The following is a 15,613-nucleotide window of genomic DNA, read 5'->3' as shown; positions in this document are numbered from 1 at the left end:
GCACATGGGGGACGTGATGGCCAGCCCATCTAGGCCAGCAGCGGGTGTCAAGCTCCTCATCAGAGGATGAAAAGCAGAATAGGTTGGACAACTCTCCTGGCCAAGTTTTGCAGCATGTGTCTGGGTTGGTGCATGCACTGAGGTGGACCTGGTCAACCAATATTCCTTGGAAAGATTTTCTCAACTTTGGAGCAACAAAACCACCAATGTCTTGGGGCTATCAACACCACTCAAGCAACACCCTCAGAATACTCTTCCCCACATCAGGATCTCTAAGGAGTCATCAAATGACTATCCCCCATCCCTGGGAGCTGAGCCAATCTGAAGCCAGGAGCCCGGAGCTTCTTCCAGGTCTCTCATGTGGGTACAGGATCCCAAGGCTTTGGGCCGTCCTTGACTGCTTTCCCAGGCCACAAGCAGGGAGCTGGATGGGAGCAGGGCTGCAGGGATTAGAACTGGTGCCCATATGGGATCCTGGCTCTTTCAAAGTGAGGACTTTAGGTGCAAGGCCAAAAGCCAAAATTTAAAATCAGACAATCTAATGCTAGGGCCACATCCGATACAGAAAGAAAGTCAGGGGCCAGCTTAGTGACTCAACAGGCTAATCCTCCACCTGTGGTGCCAGCATCCCATATGAGCGCTGGTTCTAGTCCTGACTTCTCTACTTCCTATCCAGCTCCGTGTTTATTTCCTAGGAAAACAGCAGAGGATGATTCAAGTCCTTGGGTCCCTACACCCATGTGGGAGACCCAGAAGAAGCTCCTGGTTCCCAGCTTCAGATCACCTCAGTTCAGGGCTGTTGAGACCATCTGGGGAGTGAACCAGCAGATGGAAGACCTCTGTTATTCCTTCTCTCTCTAAGTCTGCTTTTCAAATAAAAACTAAATATTTAAAAAGGTAAACTCTCACTATTTAAGATAAAAAGGGAATTCAGAAAATACATAGAGAAGCAGAGTGTTCAGATCCGAGTATCTTAGGACTCAAAACGAATGCTGCCTAGCAGGTTACACAGCTTTCAGAACCTGAGAAAAATAAACGTTCCAGTTCTTTGTGGGAGGCAATGTTTTCTAGCTGGGATTTCTCATAGGATCCACACACAAAAGACAAAAATTACACATCCTCAAACGTGATTTTGCACTGTGCTTGGAAACATCTATCTGGTCCTTCCAAAAGCTTAGAGAGGCTGCTGTGATTATTTTATTTTATTTGAAGGACAGAGTTACAGAGAGGGAGAGAGAGAGAGAGAGAGAAAGAGAGAGAGAGAGAAGCTAGTCCCAAAAGGACAAATAGCGTATATTTTCTCTGCTATGTGGCAGTGAACTTAGAATGCACACAAACAAAAATATAGCATGAAATGAAATGATCACTTTGGAATCTGATTGCTGGATTTAGCTCCTGTTCCTACGCCTGTGGAAATGTGGTCTTGTGGTCCTTTTCCACCAGGGCTACTCACTGAATTCTAGCTTGCAAAGCCTATAAAGCCTGCTAAATCTGGGTGGGGGGTGTTTGTGGTACAGCAGATAAGTCAGCATTGGGAACGCCCACATCCCACACCCCCATACTGCAATACCTGGCTGGAGTCACAGATGCTCCACTTCTGATCTCACTTCCTACTAATGCACATCTTGGGAAGCATCAGGTGATGGTTCAAGTACCAGGGTCACTGCCACCCACAGAAGACATGCAAATGGAGTCCAAGATCCTGGAAATCCCGGCCCAGCTCTGGGGCATTTTCGGAGTGAACCAGTGGATAGATTCTTTGTCTCTCTCCCCACCCTCTCTCTCACTCTCACACATGAACAAATTAAAAAATCTTAAAAGTCTAGTAAGGCCAAAGCAGTCAAACTCTAGAATGGTTTTGCTTTCTACAGCCCAAATTCCCAGAAATTTGGACATTGAACATCTGGGATGGGACCCTGAAAACTACGATTTGTCAGAGTCCTTGAATGATTCTGATACACATCTAGTTAGTTTCTGGGACCCAGTCTTATTAGACCCACAGACCCACAGACTAGGACAGCTTCCAAGCTGTTTGAACCCAACTTTCTGTTTATAGGTGAGAAAACCTGAACTTAAACAAGTGAAGTATCATGTTCAAAAATCACACACTCTTGCTGAGCATCGAAATCAGGCGACCTCAGGCATGAAGGGAAGACTCAGACCGAGACATTGGCACGGGGCCTACCTTTCTGGTGTTCAAAACAGCTTGATCCAAAGTCAATAACTTTGACAGAGACTTGGCCCCTTTGATAGAGCACTATATTTTCCTACAAACAAGATAAGACATTCGTCAAGTTTGGATTAGGTTGCTCTAACTCTGTTTACCCAAATTCTGTCCAGCCTTCAGGGCCCAGTACAAACATGGCCACTTCCAAAGATCTTCCCCACCTTCTCCACATCTCGTCATCTTCCCCTTCCACTGACACCCCAGCTGACACGTAATCTGTACCCCTTACCGGGACCCAGTCAGCACTGATTTGCAGCATTTCTTCAGCAAACACTTCACTTCTCTACTCATTACAATTGTGTAATTCCTGAAGACGGTGGCTGTAGCTTTGGCTTCTGGTTCTGCACCTTGCTTTTATAAGGACGGATGAATGCCACTGCCTAGATTTCTTTGATGCTTCCATTATCTGCCCTCATTAGCATACTGCTAGGACAGCAGAAGACTCCTCATGTCTCAAAGGCAACCATTCCTGGGCTGATTTTGGGGAAATGTGAAACCAAGTGTTTCAGTATAGTCGTGGATAAGCAGGCAATGTTCTGCCTGTGCTCTCCGCATGAGTGTGTCCTGGCAAAGGCTGGGAGATTAAACCTGCACTCATGTACTCAAGGATCTCAATGTCACACAAGCAGTTCCAACTTCCTGCTAATGTCTTAGGAAAAGCAGTAAAAGACGGTCCAAGTTTGGGCCCCTGCCACTCCCATGAGAGACACAAGGAAGCTTCTGGCTCCTGGCTTTGGCCTGGCCCAGCCACAGCCTCAGTCACTGCAGCCATTTGGAGAATGAACCAGCACAGGAGATATCTCTTCCTCTTTCTTGCCTTCTCTCTGTGTGACTCTCTCATAAACATACATCAATCTATTTTTTAAAAAGAGGCAAATATAACGGTGGTTATCAGAGGGTGGCAATGGAAGGGGGCAGGGAGGGATGGGGAAAGCTTGCCAGGTAGGAGGTTCTCGCTAGCTAGGAGTGGGTAGTTCTGAGGTTCACTGTGTAGCAGGGTGACTACAGGTCACACTCATATGCTGTGTGTTTCTCTATTTAAGAACCTGGTAGATAGGATTGTGTGTGCTTTCATTTCAAAGAAATGTTAAATCCTTAAAAAGATAAGTACAATTGCCTTGCCAGCCCAAACACAATATATACAAGAAAATAAACATCACATTGCACCCTGTAAAAGCATGTCTCTACATGTCTTAAAACAATCTTAGTAATTTCCTGACTCTGTGTATTTCCATATAAAGACAAGCTTGTTTTAGTCTACTTTATTTCTCAAGGAAATTTGTTACCTGATAATTCTGACTATTGAGTGTCTTGTGAATTTCCTTGGTTGAGTGTCAGTTCCCTAAGCTCAAAGCCCCTGGATGTTTGTGACCTCTAAGAGCTGCAAATTAGGGCCTAGCGCTGTAGCCTAGCAGCTAAAGTCCTCACCTTGCATGCACCAGGATCCCATATGGGTGCCAGTTCTAATCCTGGCAGCCCCGCTTCCCATCCAGCTCCCTGCTTGTGGCCTGGGACAGTTGGGGACAACCCAAGGCCTTGGGACCCTGCACCCACATAGGAGACCTGGAAGAAGCTCCAGGCTCCTGACTTCAGCTCAGCTCAGCTCCCAGCCATTGCGTTCACTTGGGGAGTGAACCAGCAGATGGAAGATCTTCCTCTGTCTCTCCTCCTCTCTGTATACCTGGACTTTCCAATAATAATAACAATAATAATAAAAAGAGCTGCAAATTACAAACTTGGATGTGGACAGTCAGTCAGTGTACTGTATTTCACATGCCACTCTCCTAATCCATCCAGAAGTTGTTTCTGGCTTAATAATCCTTGATTATAAAATAGCAGCCTCACCCTATCCCCCACCCCATGAATTACAGTTTTCAAAAAAAAAAATTCAAACCATCTTTGCAGTTGGAGAGACAACAGTGAGGAAGAGTGTCTGCTTATCATTGTTCTTACTGAGTATCGTGTGAGCTCCCGGGCACGTGAGAGTGAACAGACGTGGTCTGGACCTTGGGGGATCTCGTCGTGGTGCCGTGGGAGAGGCAGATAGGGAAGCAAGAACACGAAGGGAGTGGGCCTATAGGAACAACTGTGGGAGGGACACACCCACTCGGAGAACAGACCTTGGTCTATGTGGGGTTTGTGGCAAAATGGTTCTACAAAACAAAAGGCAGTCAAGAAAACATGTTCCTAGACTTCCGTAACCCTTCTGGAGGCCAACCTTCAGGTCTTCCTGCCCTTGTCTGTCTCCATGACAGCCCTGCTCTCTTCACTTGCTCAGGATTTGGGCCTGTGGCTTCCCTGCAGCCCACTGGACCAACAGAACCCGTCTATAGGACTGCTTGGCTTCCACTCTGGAATCTCAGCCATGCTGCCTGCTCCAGCCACCGCCAGAGAATTGAGGGAATGTGCTCCTGCGGTGGGATGGAGATTGTACTCACAGGTTTGAGGTCACAGTGGATGATTTTCTCTACGTAAAGCATCTGTAAGCACTTCAAAAGGGAGAGGGTGAAGCGCCGAACTATCGACAGACTGAAACCTTGAAAGCTGTTGTTCTTCATCAACTCATACAAGTTGATTCTGGGGAAAAGAGAGAGAGAGAGAGAGAGAAGCTGATGGTATAGGTGTCCAAAGGATCGGACTGAGTTCATACCTGCCACCTGCTCTCACTCGAGAGTCAACTCAACAGGAAGATAGCCCTTTTATGTCCTATTCACTCCGGGTTCCTGATTCATGGCAGGCCCAGGATGAAGCTCAACTGGGCTGGCCTCTCAGATGTCCCCTTATGTGACAAGCACAGGGCTATGCTTGTGCGCCAAGAGGTTGGACCAGACTTCTGTCATATTAGCCATTCTTCGGGCCTTTGGCACAAATCTAGAAAGCCTGTAAAAGTCACTTGATCCAGCAGCGCCACCCCCCCGCCAATCCAAGAAAATAAGGCTGTGTTTGGACAAGGAGCGAGACAGTGGAAATATGGGATGGAGCCAAGATGCAGAGCTCCTGCCCCAACATAAGCAGGTGTGGCTGCGTGGTCCTGTTCTATCATGGCCGTGCAGGAAACAGTGCTTGCTCATGCCGGAGAACCAGCTCTCCAGGGTGGCTGAAGCCTCAGATATTATAAAGAAGCCCCTGCCTTGCAATTGTTGCATGCCTATGGAAGACATAGGAAAAAAGAAAGCCTTATTTTGAGCTGTCAGCTTGGGATATTCAAGAAATAGCAGAATCCAGAAATGATCCTGTCTGTTGTATCCTGCTGGCTCCTCCCAATCTTCCATTTTCTATGATGAACTGACCCCCAGGCTTTAGGGAGGGATGCACTGGAGAAATGATTCCATTCTGACCTGTAACCCAGGGAGGCTCATCAGCCTATTTGGAGTTTGGTTTCTTGCTCCCCATATCTGGACCTCTCAGAATTCATTCAAGTACCATGAGAACCTGTCTGGACACTGTGATGAAGGGTCTAGGAGGGCAACCTGGGCTATCCAGTTTGTCAGTAAGAAGATAATTCACCTATTCCCAATGGAGAATCAACCACACTTTTGTAAGCACCAGAAATGGTGAGATGCCAGCTTTCCCTTGGCTAGGGTAATCCCACCATCAGTAAAGACATCGCGAGAGCTCAGTGAATCCAGTAACACTGGCATCTGAGAGCTCACCCACCATTATTCTCCTTGGCTAAATGCACTCTGGCTTTTGGGTTTTATTTAAACTGCGGCAGGCAACCCTTTCAGAGAGAAGTCATCAAATTTGCATGCCTCCACAGTTAGTGTTAACTTTTCAGCTTCGATATTCAGTCAGACCAGGCCATCTAATTATCAGCGTTCTACCCTTTTACTAAAAATGTCCTTATTTGGTCAGGCTCAAAACCCTTTTTCTGAATACCTAGCTGCATTTTTTAAGGTTTAAATCTCTGCCCTGGGTGCAGTGCTAGTCATCAGAAAATCACAGAGCTTGAAGATTGTAATGATTGTCTTATCCAGATTCTTCAGTTGGGAAGCCAATGGCAGCCGAATAAAGTGTTTTCCCACATATTTCAGTTTAGCTGTTGGGAGCCAAGACCTTGTTCTGGCTGTTTCATCGAGTCAGCACCCAGCCCAAGGAAGCACATTGTAGGCCATTATACCCAGGACAGGCGGACAGAAGGACCCGGTGAGACAGCAACTTTCTTGGTCCCAGCATCCTTACTCCTGGAATTTCTGGATCAGTGAGCGGCTACTGTGTCCACTCTAACTCATTACCAATGCTAGTCACACCCAGGAAAAGCCAGTATTCTGACCTCCAAGTTTCCCATCTGTCACTTAAGTAACTTCTCAAGTGAAAGCAAATTATTAAACATAGCAGCTGACCCCAAGAGTTCAAAGGTGATACAGAGGTGATTGCGGAAGTAGAAAAAGTCCTTCATGTGCACCACGTTGTAGGTGTTGTCTTTGTCCTTCCTTCTGAGAGCTTCCAGGATCTTCAGCTCCACCAGGGCCTGATGGTGGAATCTTAGGCAATGGCAGAGGGGGTGGGGGGAAGGGCAGGGAAAAAAAGACATGGAGACAGAAAATACAGGTATCATGTTATGCCTTAGCTCTGAGCCCGGGTCCTTAGTCCCTCCCTGAGATCCCAATAAGATGGTCTAGGGTAGCAGAAAGCATCACAAACTCGCCACTTTCTCATTTACCCTTTGACCCTACTTGGAAGCATCCAGATAGAGGTAGTGAAAGAGGAAAGGGAAGAGAAAGACCAGAGGAAAAGGGTGCCCATATGCAGGGTCCCTGCATCTTTGACCTACACCATCCACAAGCCACACCTCTTCTTGTTCCTGATGATTTTCAGGGCCACCAACTCATTGTTTTTGTGATCCATGCACTTGGCCACCTGTCCAAAGGACCCTTTCCCGATCATCTCCAGGACCTCATAGCGATAAGCAATGTGGTCGTGTAGGACCTGCGGAAGCCAGGCCAGGTGTGAGGAGCAGAGTTCCAGGACCTGGCGAGTCTCTGACTCAGGGGACCCATCCCCAGCTGGCTCATGGCTCATGTCTGTGGGGAGTTTTCTGAACCACATTGAACACTGTACCACCCTCACCCTCATCTCACTGTTGCTGCAATGATTCGGCTATTGCCTGGCCCCCAGACTACCCACAGGCTTGTCCATGGCCAAGAATGCAAAGCACTTCACATGGCATTCAGTAAACTTGGATTCAAGTTCTGTTCCTCTAGTTTTCTCCATATCTTAGGACCTATAGTGTAAGAGGACTGAACAAAGTAGCTCTGAAGGTACCTTCCTGTTAGGAAATTCCATGACTGTTAAAGTTGAATAGAGTTCCAATTGGGGGGAAGCTTTTTTTTTAAAGTACAGTAAGAAAGAGATCTTCCATCTGCTGATTCATTCCCCCAAATGGTCACACAAATCAGGACTGGACCAGGCCCAAGGCCAGGAGCCAGGAGTTCCATCTGGGTGTCTCAAATGGGTGGCATGGGCCCAAGCAGTTGGGCCATCTCTTGCTGCCTTCCCAGGCACATTAGTGGGGAGCTAAATGAGAAGTGGAGGACCTGGGTCTTGAACTGGCACCTATATGGGATGACAGTGTCTCTGGCAGCAGTTCACCACCCTGCTATACCACAGTGTAGGCCTTGAAGTTCTATTTCTGACCTTTGATGTGTCAGCAAATCAACACTCTTCATGCCTGCTTTGCTGCTTCTTGATCAGATTTGGTTGCCCCTTTGGCTTAATCAGATTTAGCCCTATCCCAGAGACAACAATCCAGAACTTTGACATTTCTTGGTTAAAAAGTAAAATATTTTCCGAGAGCCAGAATCACCCATTTCTCTCCTAGGGAACAGGTGATTGATTAGTCAAAAATTTTCACAGGCCATTTTTGATTGAAAACTTCAGATGTGCCACTTAGTCCCCATGGGTGGCCAGAGCGCTCATCTGAAAACTGAAGAATCTATATAAGATGGTCTTTAAAATCTTCAAGCTCTGTGATTTTCTGATGGCTAGCACTGCAGCCAGGAACTTGGGAGGTGTGAAGGATGTTCGTGCATGGTTTCTCAAGATGGGAGTATAAATGTGTGGTTGGGACCTAGTCACAGGGGAGAATGTGGTGACGTGCAGTGTGTGCGTGTGCTCTGAAATGCAATACGGATGGAGAATTGGGGCTCACGGAAAGTATACATAATCCCCCTCTTCCCATTGGAAAGAGCAGCTCTCTAAGATTTGATATTGAGGGACAGAGTTATAGCAAATTAATGGAAGGCAGTACTGACATCCTTAGAGAATTCTTAGAGGCCCGGGCTCAGGTAGGTTGGGGTGAGGGATACAGCAGGGATGAAGGGATTAAGTGTGTCTAAAGTGGAGGGTAGGCTTATATTGAGGATTCTAAAGCAAGGATCTGCTGACTCCATGAAATTTTCTGTATGTGAATGCTGCCTTTTCTGGCATGAAGCTCTGTAGTTTTTATAGACTCCCCCCAAAAATCTTTGACCCAAGAATGTTGAGAACCATGGCTGTAGATGGAGTCTAGGTGATAAAAACTAAATCCCTGGTTCTCCAAGTGTGGCTCAAAGAGCTGAAAATCCAGACGTCATCTGGAAAACGTTTTGGAAATACTAAATTCCAGGTGTCCCTTCACACCTGCCGGTTTTAACAAGTTTTCCAAGTGGTGTGTGTACTAGTGAAGCCTGAGAAGCATGCCTCTGAATGCTATTAAGAAAATCCACCTCTTTGACCAAGTCATGCTGACTCCTAAAACCGACTTGTGAAGAAACGTGCAGAAAAGGAAACTTTTCAGAGCCTGCAGCCTGTGAACCAAGCCTCACACATTCAGACACTCTCAGAAATGGGAATCACTGCCTAGATTTCATCTTCAGGCTGGAAAGAGGCACTGTACTATCCCTGGGAAACCTCACACTACCCCAGAGACACAGTCCAAGAGAAAAAGAAAGAGTTCCTGGAATCAGTTTTTGGAAAGCAGACTGAAGTTAAGTACTAAACACTAGAGACTTCAGGGACCAACATGTTTTTGTTTGGGAGTGGCAGAGAGGGAGAGTCACTGTAAAATAGAAGAGAGTGCATATAATCACGCAGTGTGGGATTATATGGAGGCAATGACAAAGCAAGTACTGGGGAGCTCATCTGACTCCAATCTGGTCTTTCCCAGTGAGTGCAGGACTTCGCCTGTGAGAGGTCATCCAGATGTGTACCTGTTATCCCAAATACTCCTGAACAAAATCAATGTTCTGTTAATAATGCATTTGACATACCAATTCGCACACCTTTCTATGTTTAAACATGGCATTTCTTCGGTCTCGAACCTACTGGTCCCTGCTATCTCTTATTCTGAAATACCTTTCCTTTCCAGGCAATATCCTGCTCACAAGCCCTCACGTTTCCCACAATCCACTTCCCCCGTTACCTTCATGTAGGAGCCATTTTCATCATCAAAACTTGTCTTGCTCAGTTTCTCGGGAGCCATGTTGAGCTTGTCAGCTTCAAGCCCCAGGAACCATAGCTCAGTATAGCCCAGGATTTCACTTCGTTCATAAAAAGACAGCTGGTTCTTAAAAAACTTTAGGGCCTCTGTGTGAAAAACACTACAGCCATCAGTTAGTTGAGGTGATGAAGGGATTTGCCTGGGGTACAGATTACGGCCCGCCTCCCTGCTTGTTCCTGAGCCTGACCTCAGCTAGATGGTTTATAGAGACTCATGCACCTAGAACCTCACACAGGGCGGTCACGAGGGCCAGGCTCAAGGCCAGGTGCTTATTTCAGCAAAACCCAAAGGCAGGAAAAGGGGTCATTTCTTCCCTCAAAGAACTATGGGTTGCAGCAGCATGCATTAAAAAAAAAAATCAAAAGTAAATTTAGGATCAATAATAGTCTGAGCATTTATCATATTGTTCATGGAATTAAAAGATACATTTATTTCAGTACAAAAATGTTTAAATCTACAGATACTTTTTTCATACTAGGTGTTTTCATTGACATTTTTTGAACACCTCTACATGCATGGATTTCAAGATCATTTTGCACCAAAATAAATGTATGTGTTAATCCCATTTTCCACACATTCTACTTTTAAATATTGATATGCTTATGAGACACCAAGAGTGCTCCCATGCACTATTTCATTTGCCAAATGCCCACAAGGGTGACAGATGGGTCAGGGCCGGAGCCAGGAACCAAGAACTCAATTACAGGACAGAGACTCAGTTACCTGGGTCATTACCACTGCCTCCCGGAGTCTATACTAGCTGGAAGCTGGAGCTGGGAAAGGAAGTCAAGACTTCAATCCAAGTATTATGATGTGGTATGCTATGTGGGCGTCTTAGCTGCTAGGTTAAGTTCCTACTGCATGCAAAGTCTGTGAAATTTTCTCCTATGCTCTTAAGGAGGCATCTGCTCAAGTTGAGGTGGAACCAGGCTACACAAATTATCTATGCCGAGAGTGTCTGAAACCACGATTGTTTTCAAAGACCAAATGGGTAACAGAAGTGCAACTTGGAAAATCCAGGAAGTGCTCCCATCCAGATCAGTAGCTCAGCTAGTGGGAAGCTCACACTGCAAGGAAGGAGTTGCCTTCGTTCTTCTCTGCATTGCTCAGATCAGAGCAGGATGTTGATGTTTAGCCAGAGGGGTGAAGGGCTGGGGATGAAATTCATACTTTAATAGAGGAGTGCTCCCAGAAGAGAACTCACGATCATGTGATTGCTGAGTCTCTGAAGAGTTATAGAAGGAACCTCAAGGAGAAGCAATAACACTCAAGAAGGATAAGACCCCTGTCCTCCCATGGGAGCTGCACAGTCATGTAGCCATCATGTTCTCCCAGAGGAAGAAAGCAGAACTCCCGCAAAAGCTTATGGAGGCAGATACCAATTCTGTAAAGGCACCTGGCACTAGCTCAGAACTGGAAGTGCGTCGTCATGGGCAGCTCTTGTTCTTGTCTAAGCAGCAGCAGCACAATAAATTTCAATTTCAATGCTGTGGTCACAGAGCTGCAAGCACTGGACAGCGGAGGTGCTCCATGGATTTGGGTCTCTTCCTTTGGATCCTCACAGCTTATAGGTCTCTGAATCCCACAGGGGTCTGCCTTCCAGTCATATACCTTTGTGTAATATTTTTCAGCTGCCATTCCCTCACCAGATCTGGTGTATAGCCAAGGCATGGCACACTCTGAAGTGGGTTCTAGCCAAAGACTAGGCCCCTGAGCTGTCCATGCCCTTATCTATATTCCTAGGCCAGGAACCCCCCTCAAAGGCTGTCTCAGCCATCTCTGCCAAGACCTCCTCTACAAAAGGAGAAAGTGTGGCATTTTTCTCTATTTTTGACTTACACTTCCCCCCTTCTCTCTTCTGCCTAGTCCCTGGGTCTATAAGGTGGCAGGAGCCTTCTGTTGGAGATCCCTGGGAAGCCAGTCAGTGCCCATGCATCTGATGTTTGACCCAGGGTACTAGAGAGCTGACACTTTCTCTTGGTTGAACTGTTGCTTCTACAACCCCAGGAAGAGACTGAAGACTTCATTTCTACTTTCTCTTGGTCTCACAACTCTCACACCTGGCAGCTTAGCCCTTTCCAGATCGGCTCAGCTCAGCTCTGAACAACCCAACCACCCATAACCACCCCAAAACACTCACACCTTGTTGCTGCCCCAAAAGCATACCTGTTGCTGTCAGGGGCACCTTGTGTTTCCTTGGCGATTTCTCCTCTGACTTGCTATCTTGCTTTTTAATGCCAGAGTGGTAAGATGTCTCTAAAGCCTTGAGCTCAGAGGCCAGCACATGATTGTGAGCTTGATTTTCCTGTCCAAAGGGAAAAAGAAGTTAGCAATAGAGAACTACTGAAGTTTCTCTGGGGTGGGGTGGGGTTGGTCACAAACCATTTATCTGGCCCAGCACACACATATCCAGGGACCTTAAAAGAAAATAATTTTGTTCAATCTTCCTCTTTTAAAAAAAAGTGTCTGTCTGACTCTTCCATTATGCCCTGGGAGACCCAGGTACATCACAGTATACAGTGGACAAACTCAGCAATATGTCACTGCAGGCAGAGAGGGCAACGAGGTTTCATTTGGGAAGGCTAGTTCCCCACTAGATAAAGCTGACTTGCCCAATGGCACCAAAGCTTGATTTTAGGAGCTGATGCCACCTCTTTATTTTGATACTCCCCCTAGAATGTGTCATTTGGTCCTAGCACAGAAAAAAAAATGACAGGAGGAAACTAATATTGTATGTCATTCTATCGTTGATATACCAGAACTTCTCAACAAGTTTGTGGTTTATTGAGAACCCACACTGTGGATGACGGAAGGTCAATGACATATTCAGTCAAGCTCACCTTCTTGTAATGAGTGAGAACAAGACTAGAAAGCAGCTCTTGCCTTGACACTGTACTTGCTTCCACCTCCATCCTGGGATGTTCCAAACCTGGTTACAGACCGAAGTTAGGGCTTTCACTTGACTGCCGAGGCAGGTCCATCAGCCTACTCACCTGATGGAGCAGAGGTGGCCTCAGCAGGATTTTGTTGCTGATGCATGGGAAGCTAACCATGTTTTTCTTCCCCTTGGTATCCACAAAAGGGAGTGAGGCAATGCTGGTGTTTTTGTTCTACATAGGGAGAAATAGGATAAGTTATGGAAATCTCAGGCAAGAAAGTGTCCTCGGGTGTTAGACCTTCTAACACTCTCAGTAAAGGAAAGACGGGTTTTCCTTGAAATCTGAGCTCAAATCTGCTTTTAACGTTCTCAGAAAAGCAGGTTTCAGAGGACAGAATAATCTAGGTGATGGACTCTTTGAGTTGGAATTTGTGCCCCACCATGACAATCTCTAGACCTCAAAGAGGTCATGTGAACTTCTTCTCTGTGCCTTGTTTATTCCATCACTACGAGGACAGCTATGGAGACCTGCTCATAAGGCTTCTGTTGGGTCAGGGAAGACGGCAGTGTGGAGTACTCCGCAGCGAATCCTTATTATTACCATTCCAATATTCACCCCCCAAGTGAGACGCAACAGCCAGTGCGTGCTGATCCGAAGCTGGGAACCAGGAACCTTTTCTGGGTCTCCCACACGGGTGCAGGGTCCCAAAGCTTTGGGCCGTCCTCGACTGCTTTCCCAGGCCACAAGCAGGGAGCTGGATGGGAAGTGGAGCTGCCGGGACTAGAACCGGCGCCCATATGGGATCCCGGGGCGTTCAAGGAGAGGACTTTAGCCACTAGGCCACGCCGCCGGGCCCTAGCTGAGTGTCTTTAGGCACTCTGATTCCTCTCTTTGGGTCTCAGTGTCACCTTGGTGAAATGGGGTGATAAGATCCTCAAAACATTATTAAAAGAAGATGCAAAAAAAGCTGACCACGCGCAAGGATGGCAGAGCGAGGCCATCGGTACTTACAACGTAGATCTCAGGAGCAACAGTGGGGTCCTGAGAGAACAGGAAAAAGTATGTAAGTCCTCTGCTCCCTCCAGCACTCCAAATCCACCCCTCAACACGGACACCTCACAGTACAATGTGCTTGTCATTGAGCCGCCAATGGCATCGAGCCAAGACTGTTTGTGGTTATAGTCTATGCCTTAACATTTTACTGATGGGCTCATTACACGTTCTTGTAGTTTGAGTCCCCATGTGCATTGAAAAGGTGCGTCTGGGGCAGATGATGTAGCAAGGCAGGTTACACTGCTGCCTGTGATGCCAGCATCCCAGATGAGCACCAGTTCATGCTGCAGCTGCTCCACTTCCAGTACAGCTCCCTGCTAATGGCCTGGGAAAACTCGTGGAAGGTGGTCCAAGTGATTGTAACACTGAAGCCCCACATGGGAGACCGAGGAGAAGTTCCTGGCTCCTGGTTTCAGCCATTGTGGCCATCTGGGAAGTGAAACAGCAGGAGGAAGCTCGCTCTTTCTCTCTTCACCTCTCCTCACCTTATCCCTATTTCTCTCCGTAGTTCTGCTTTCCAAACAAAAATAGGTCTAATTAAAAAATAAAGGAAAGGTGGATTAATAATCACAAATCCCAGTGGATCACCTTGAAAACCTAGAGCATACTGGCTATTGCAGCTTTGACTGTAATTTGCATGCCTTTGCAATACCAAGTGGTCAGCTTGGGTTTTGTGACTTTTAATAGGGAGTATTGATGAAATAACAGAAAGGGTGTTCTTTTGTATTCACTTAGAAACCCATCCATTATATGGAAGGAGAGGAGGGAGGAAAAGGGTAAGACAAGGGCAGAGGAATCAGTACTGATTGGCCCCCAGCATCAGCCAGCCAGCATGTTCACGCTCTCACCTCTCATTTAATAGAACCACCACCAGGGGATGTATGCACAGTTCCCAGTCTTACAACCAGCAAATACTTGAGAGTTGATGACATAATGAATGTATTAAAAGACATCTGTTCCCACATGATAGCGAAGAGCTTTTGAAAAACAATGTCCAGGACTCCTAGAAATTCTGGTTTTAAAATTTCCTTGGCCTCTTCTAAACATGAAAGCAAGGTTAAGATCCACTAAGCTATTCATTTTCAACTCTAGCAATATGGACAATGAGGGCTGGTCATTACTATGCTTGTATGCATTGGGCAAAAACCAAGCACCCAAACAAAACTCAGACATTTCCTGGGAGTGTTCTTAAATAATATTTGTCGAGAACTATTTTTGCACTCCAGTGTGGTCCCAAGAAACAAAATGAAATAAAAGACACTATGGAACTCACATACGAGCTACCTGTTAGATGAAGGTCTTGTTCCACAGTTGCGCATCTGCAGGCTCCTGCCTGCCTAGACCTGGCTTTGCCAACCAGCATGGTCCTCCACACCCTGGCCCCTTCACACAGTCCTCAGAGATATTTGGGGCCCGAGAGTGTCCCCACGGTTTGGAGTTCTCAAGTTTTCATGAGGACACCTCTCTTCCCCAGTCGAAATGAAAGGACATTTACCTTCACAGAGGTGAAATTTTGTTTCTTCCTGGTTTTCAAAATTGGGAGCGTCGTCAAACTTTGTTTCAGTGGCTTTTTAGCGTCCATTTGAGTCCTGTGGGAGGGAAGAGTCAAAAAATGAGTCAGTGGTGCGAGTAAAGAGTGATGCCCCTCCACCCCACAGGTGGAAGGAAGCTGGGCTGGTCCGAAGAAAGCAAGATGACTGGACTAAAATGAAGGCCGAGTTTCACTTGTCCTCCTCCCCCCCTTCTGGTGGTTTAGGTCCCTCTGAGGGCAGAGGGAGTGACAGGAGGAAGAGGGGGTGATTAGGAGGTCCGCTGTTAGACGTCAAGCCCAAAAGACCCCTTTTCCCCGAACTAATTGCCAAATAACCCTCACCCTCTCACTGTGATGATATTCCCCTACCATACGCATAAATTAGCTGGCTACTAGGATGGCCTAGTGGTTATAGAACAAGAAAGGGGGACGGTTGCTAGAAC

General features: G+C 46.6%; 1 protein-coding gene across 12 annotated transcripts in view; it reads right to left on the bottom strand.

Moving 5' to 3' along the window:
- DYRK4 (dual specificity tyrosine phosphorylation regulated kinase 4) overlaps positions 1–15,613 on the bottom strand; it is a 32,858-nt gene that overhangs the window by 9,762 nt on the left and 7,483 nt on the right. For 3 of the 12 annotated variants that reach the window (XM_058656111.1, XM_058656109.1, XM_058656112.1), the window contains exons 2-10: positions 15,135–15,228; positions 13,598–13,627; positions 12,701–12,817; positions 11,874–12,012; positions 9,630–9,793; positions 7,020–7,156; positions 6,571–6,711; positions 4,666–4,804; positions 2,186–2,267 (exon numbers count right to left, since the gene is read on the bottom strand). In XM_058656111.1, coding sequence (XP_058512094.1) covers positions 2,186–2,267; positions 4,666–4,804; positions 6,571–6,711; positions 7,020–7,156; positions 9,630–9,793; positions 11,874–12,012; positions 12,701–12,817; positions 13,598–13,627; positions 15,135–15,221 — 1,036 coding nt within the window. In that variant the 5' untranslated portion in view covers positions 15,222–15,228. Of the gene's footprint in view, positions 1–2,185; positions 2,268–4,665; positions 4,805–6,570; positions 6,712–7,019; positions 7,159–7,305; positions 7,452–9,629; positions 9,808–11,873; positions 12,014–12,700; positions 12,818–13,597; positions 13,628–15,134; positions 15,229–15,613 lie in introns of those variants that run through there. The other 9 variants (XM_058656110.1, XM_058656115.1, XM_058656113.1 and 6 more) reach the window with 9 other exon arrangements.

This window comes from Ochotona princeps, chromosome 27 (genome assembly GCF_030435755.1).
Source record: "Ochotona princeps isolate mOchPri1 chromosome 27, mOchPri1.hap1, whole genome shotgun sequence".
Classification (NCBI taxonomy): Eukaryota; Metazoa; Chordata; class Mammalia; order Lagomorpha; family Ochotonidae; genus Ochotona; species Ochotona princeps.
The sequence above is the reverse complement of the archived record's forward strand: the minus strand, read 5'-3'. Positions and strand labels throughout refer to the sequence as shown.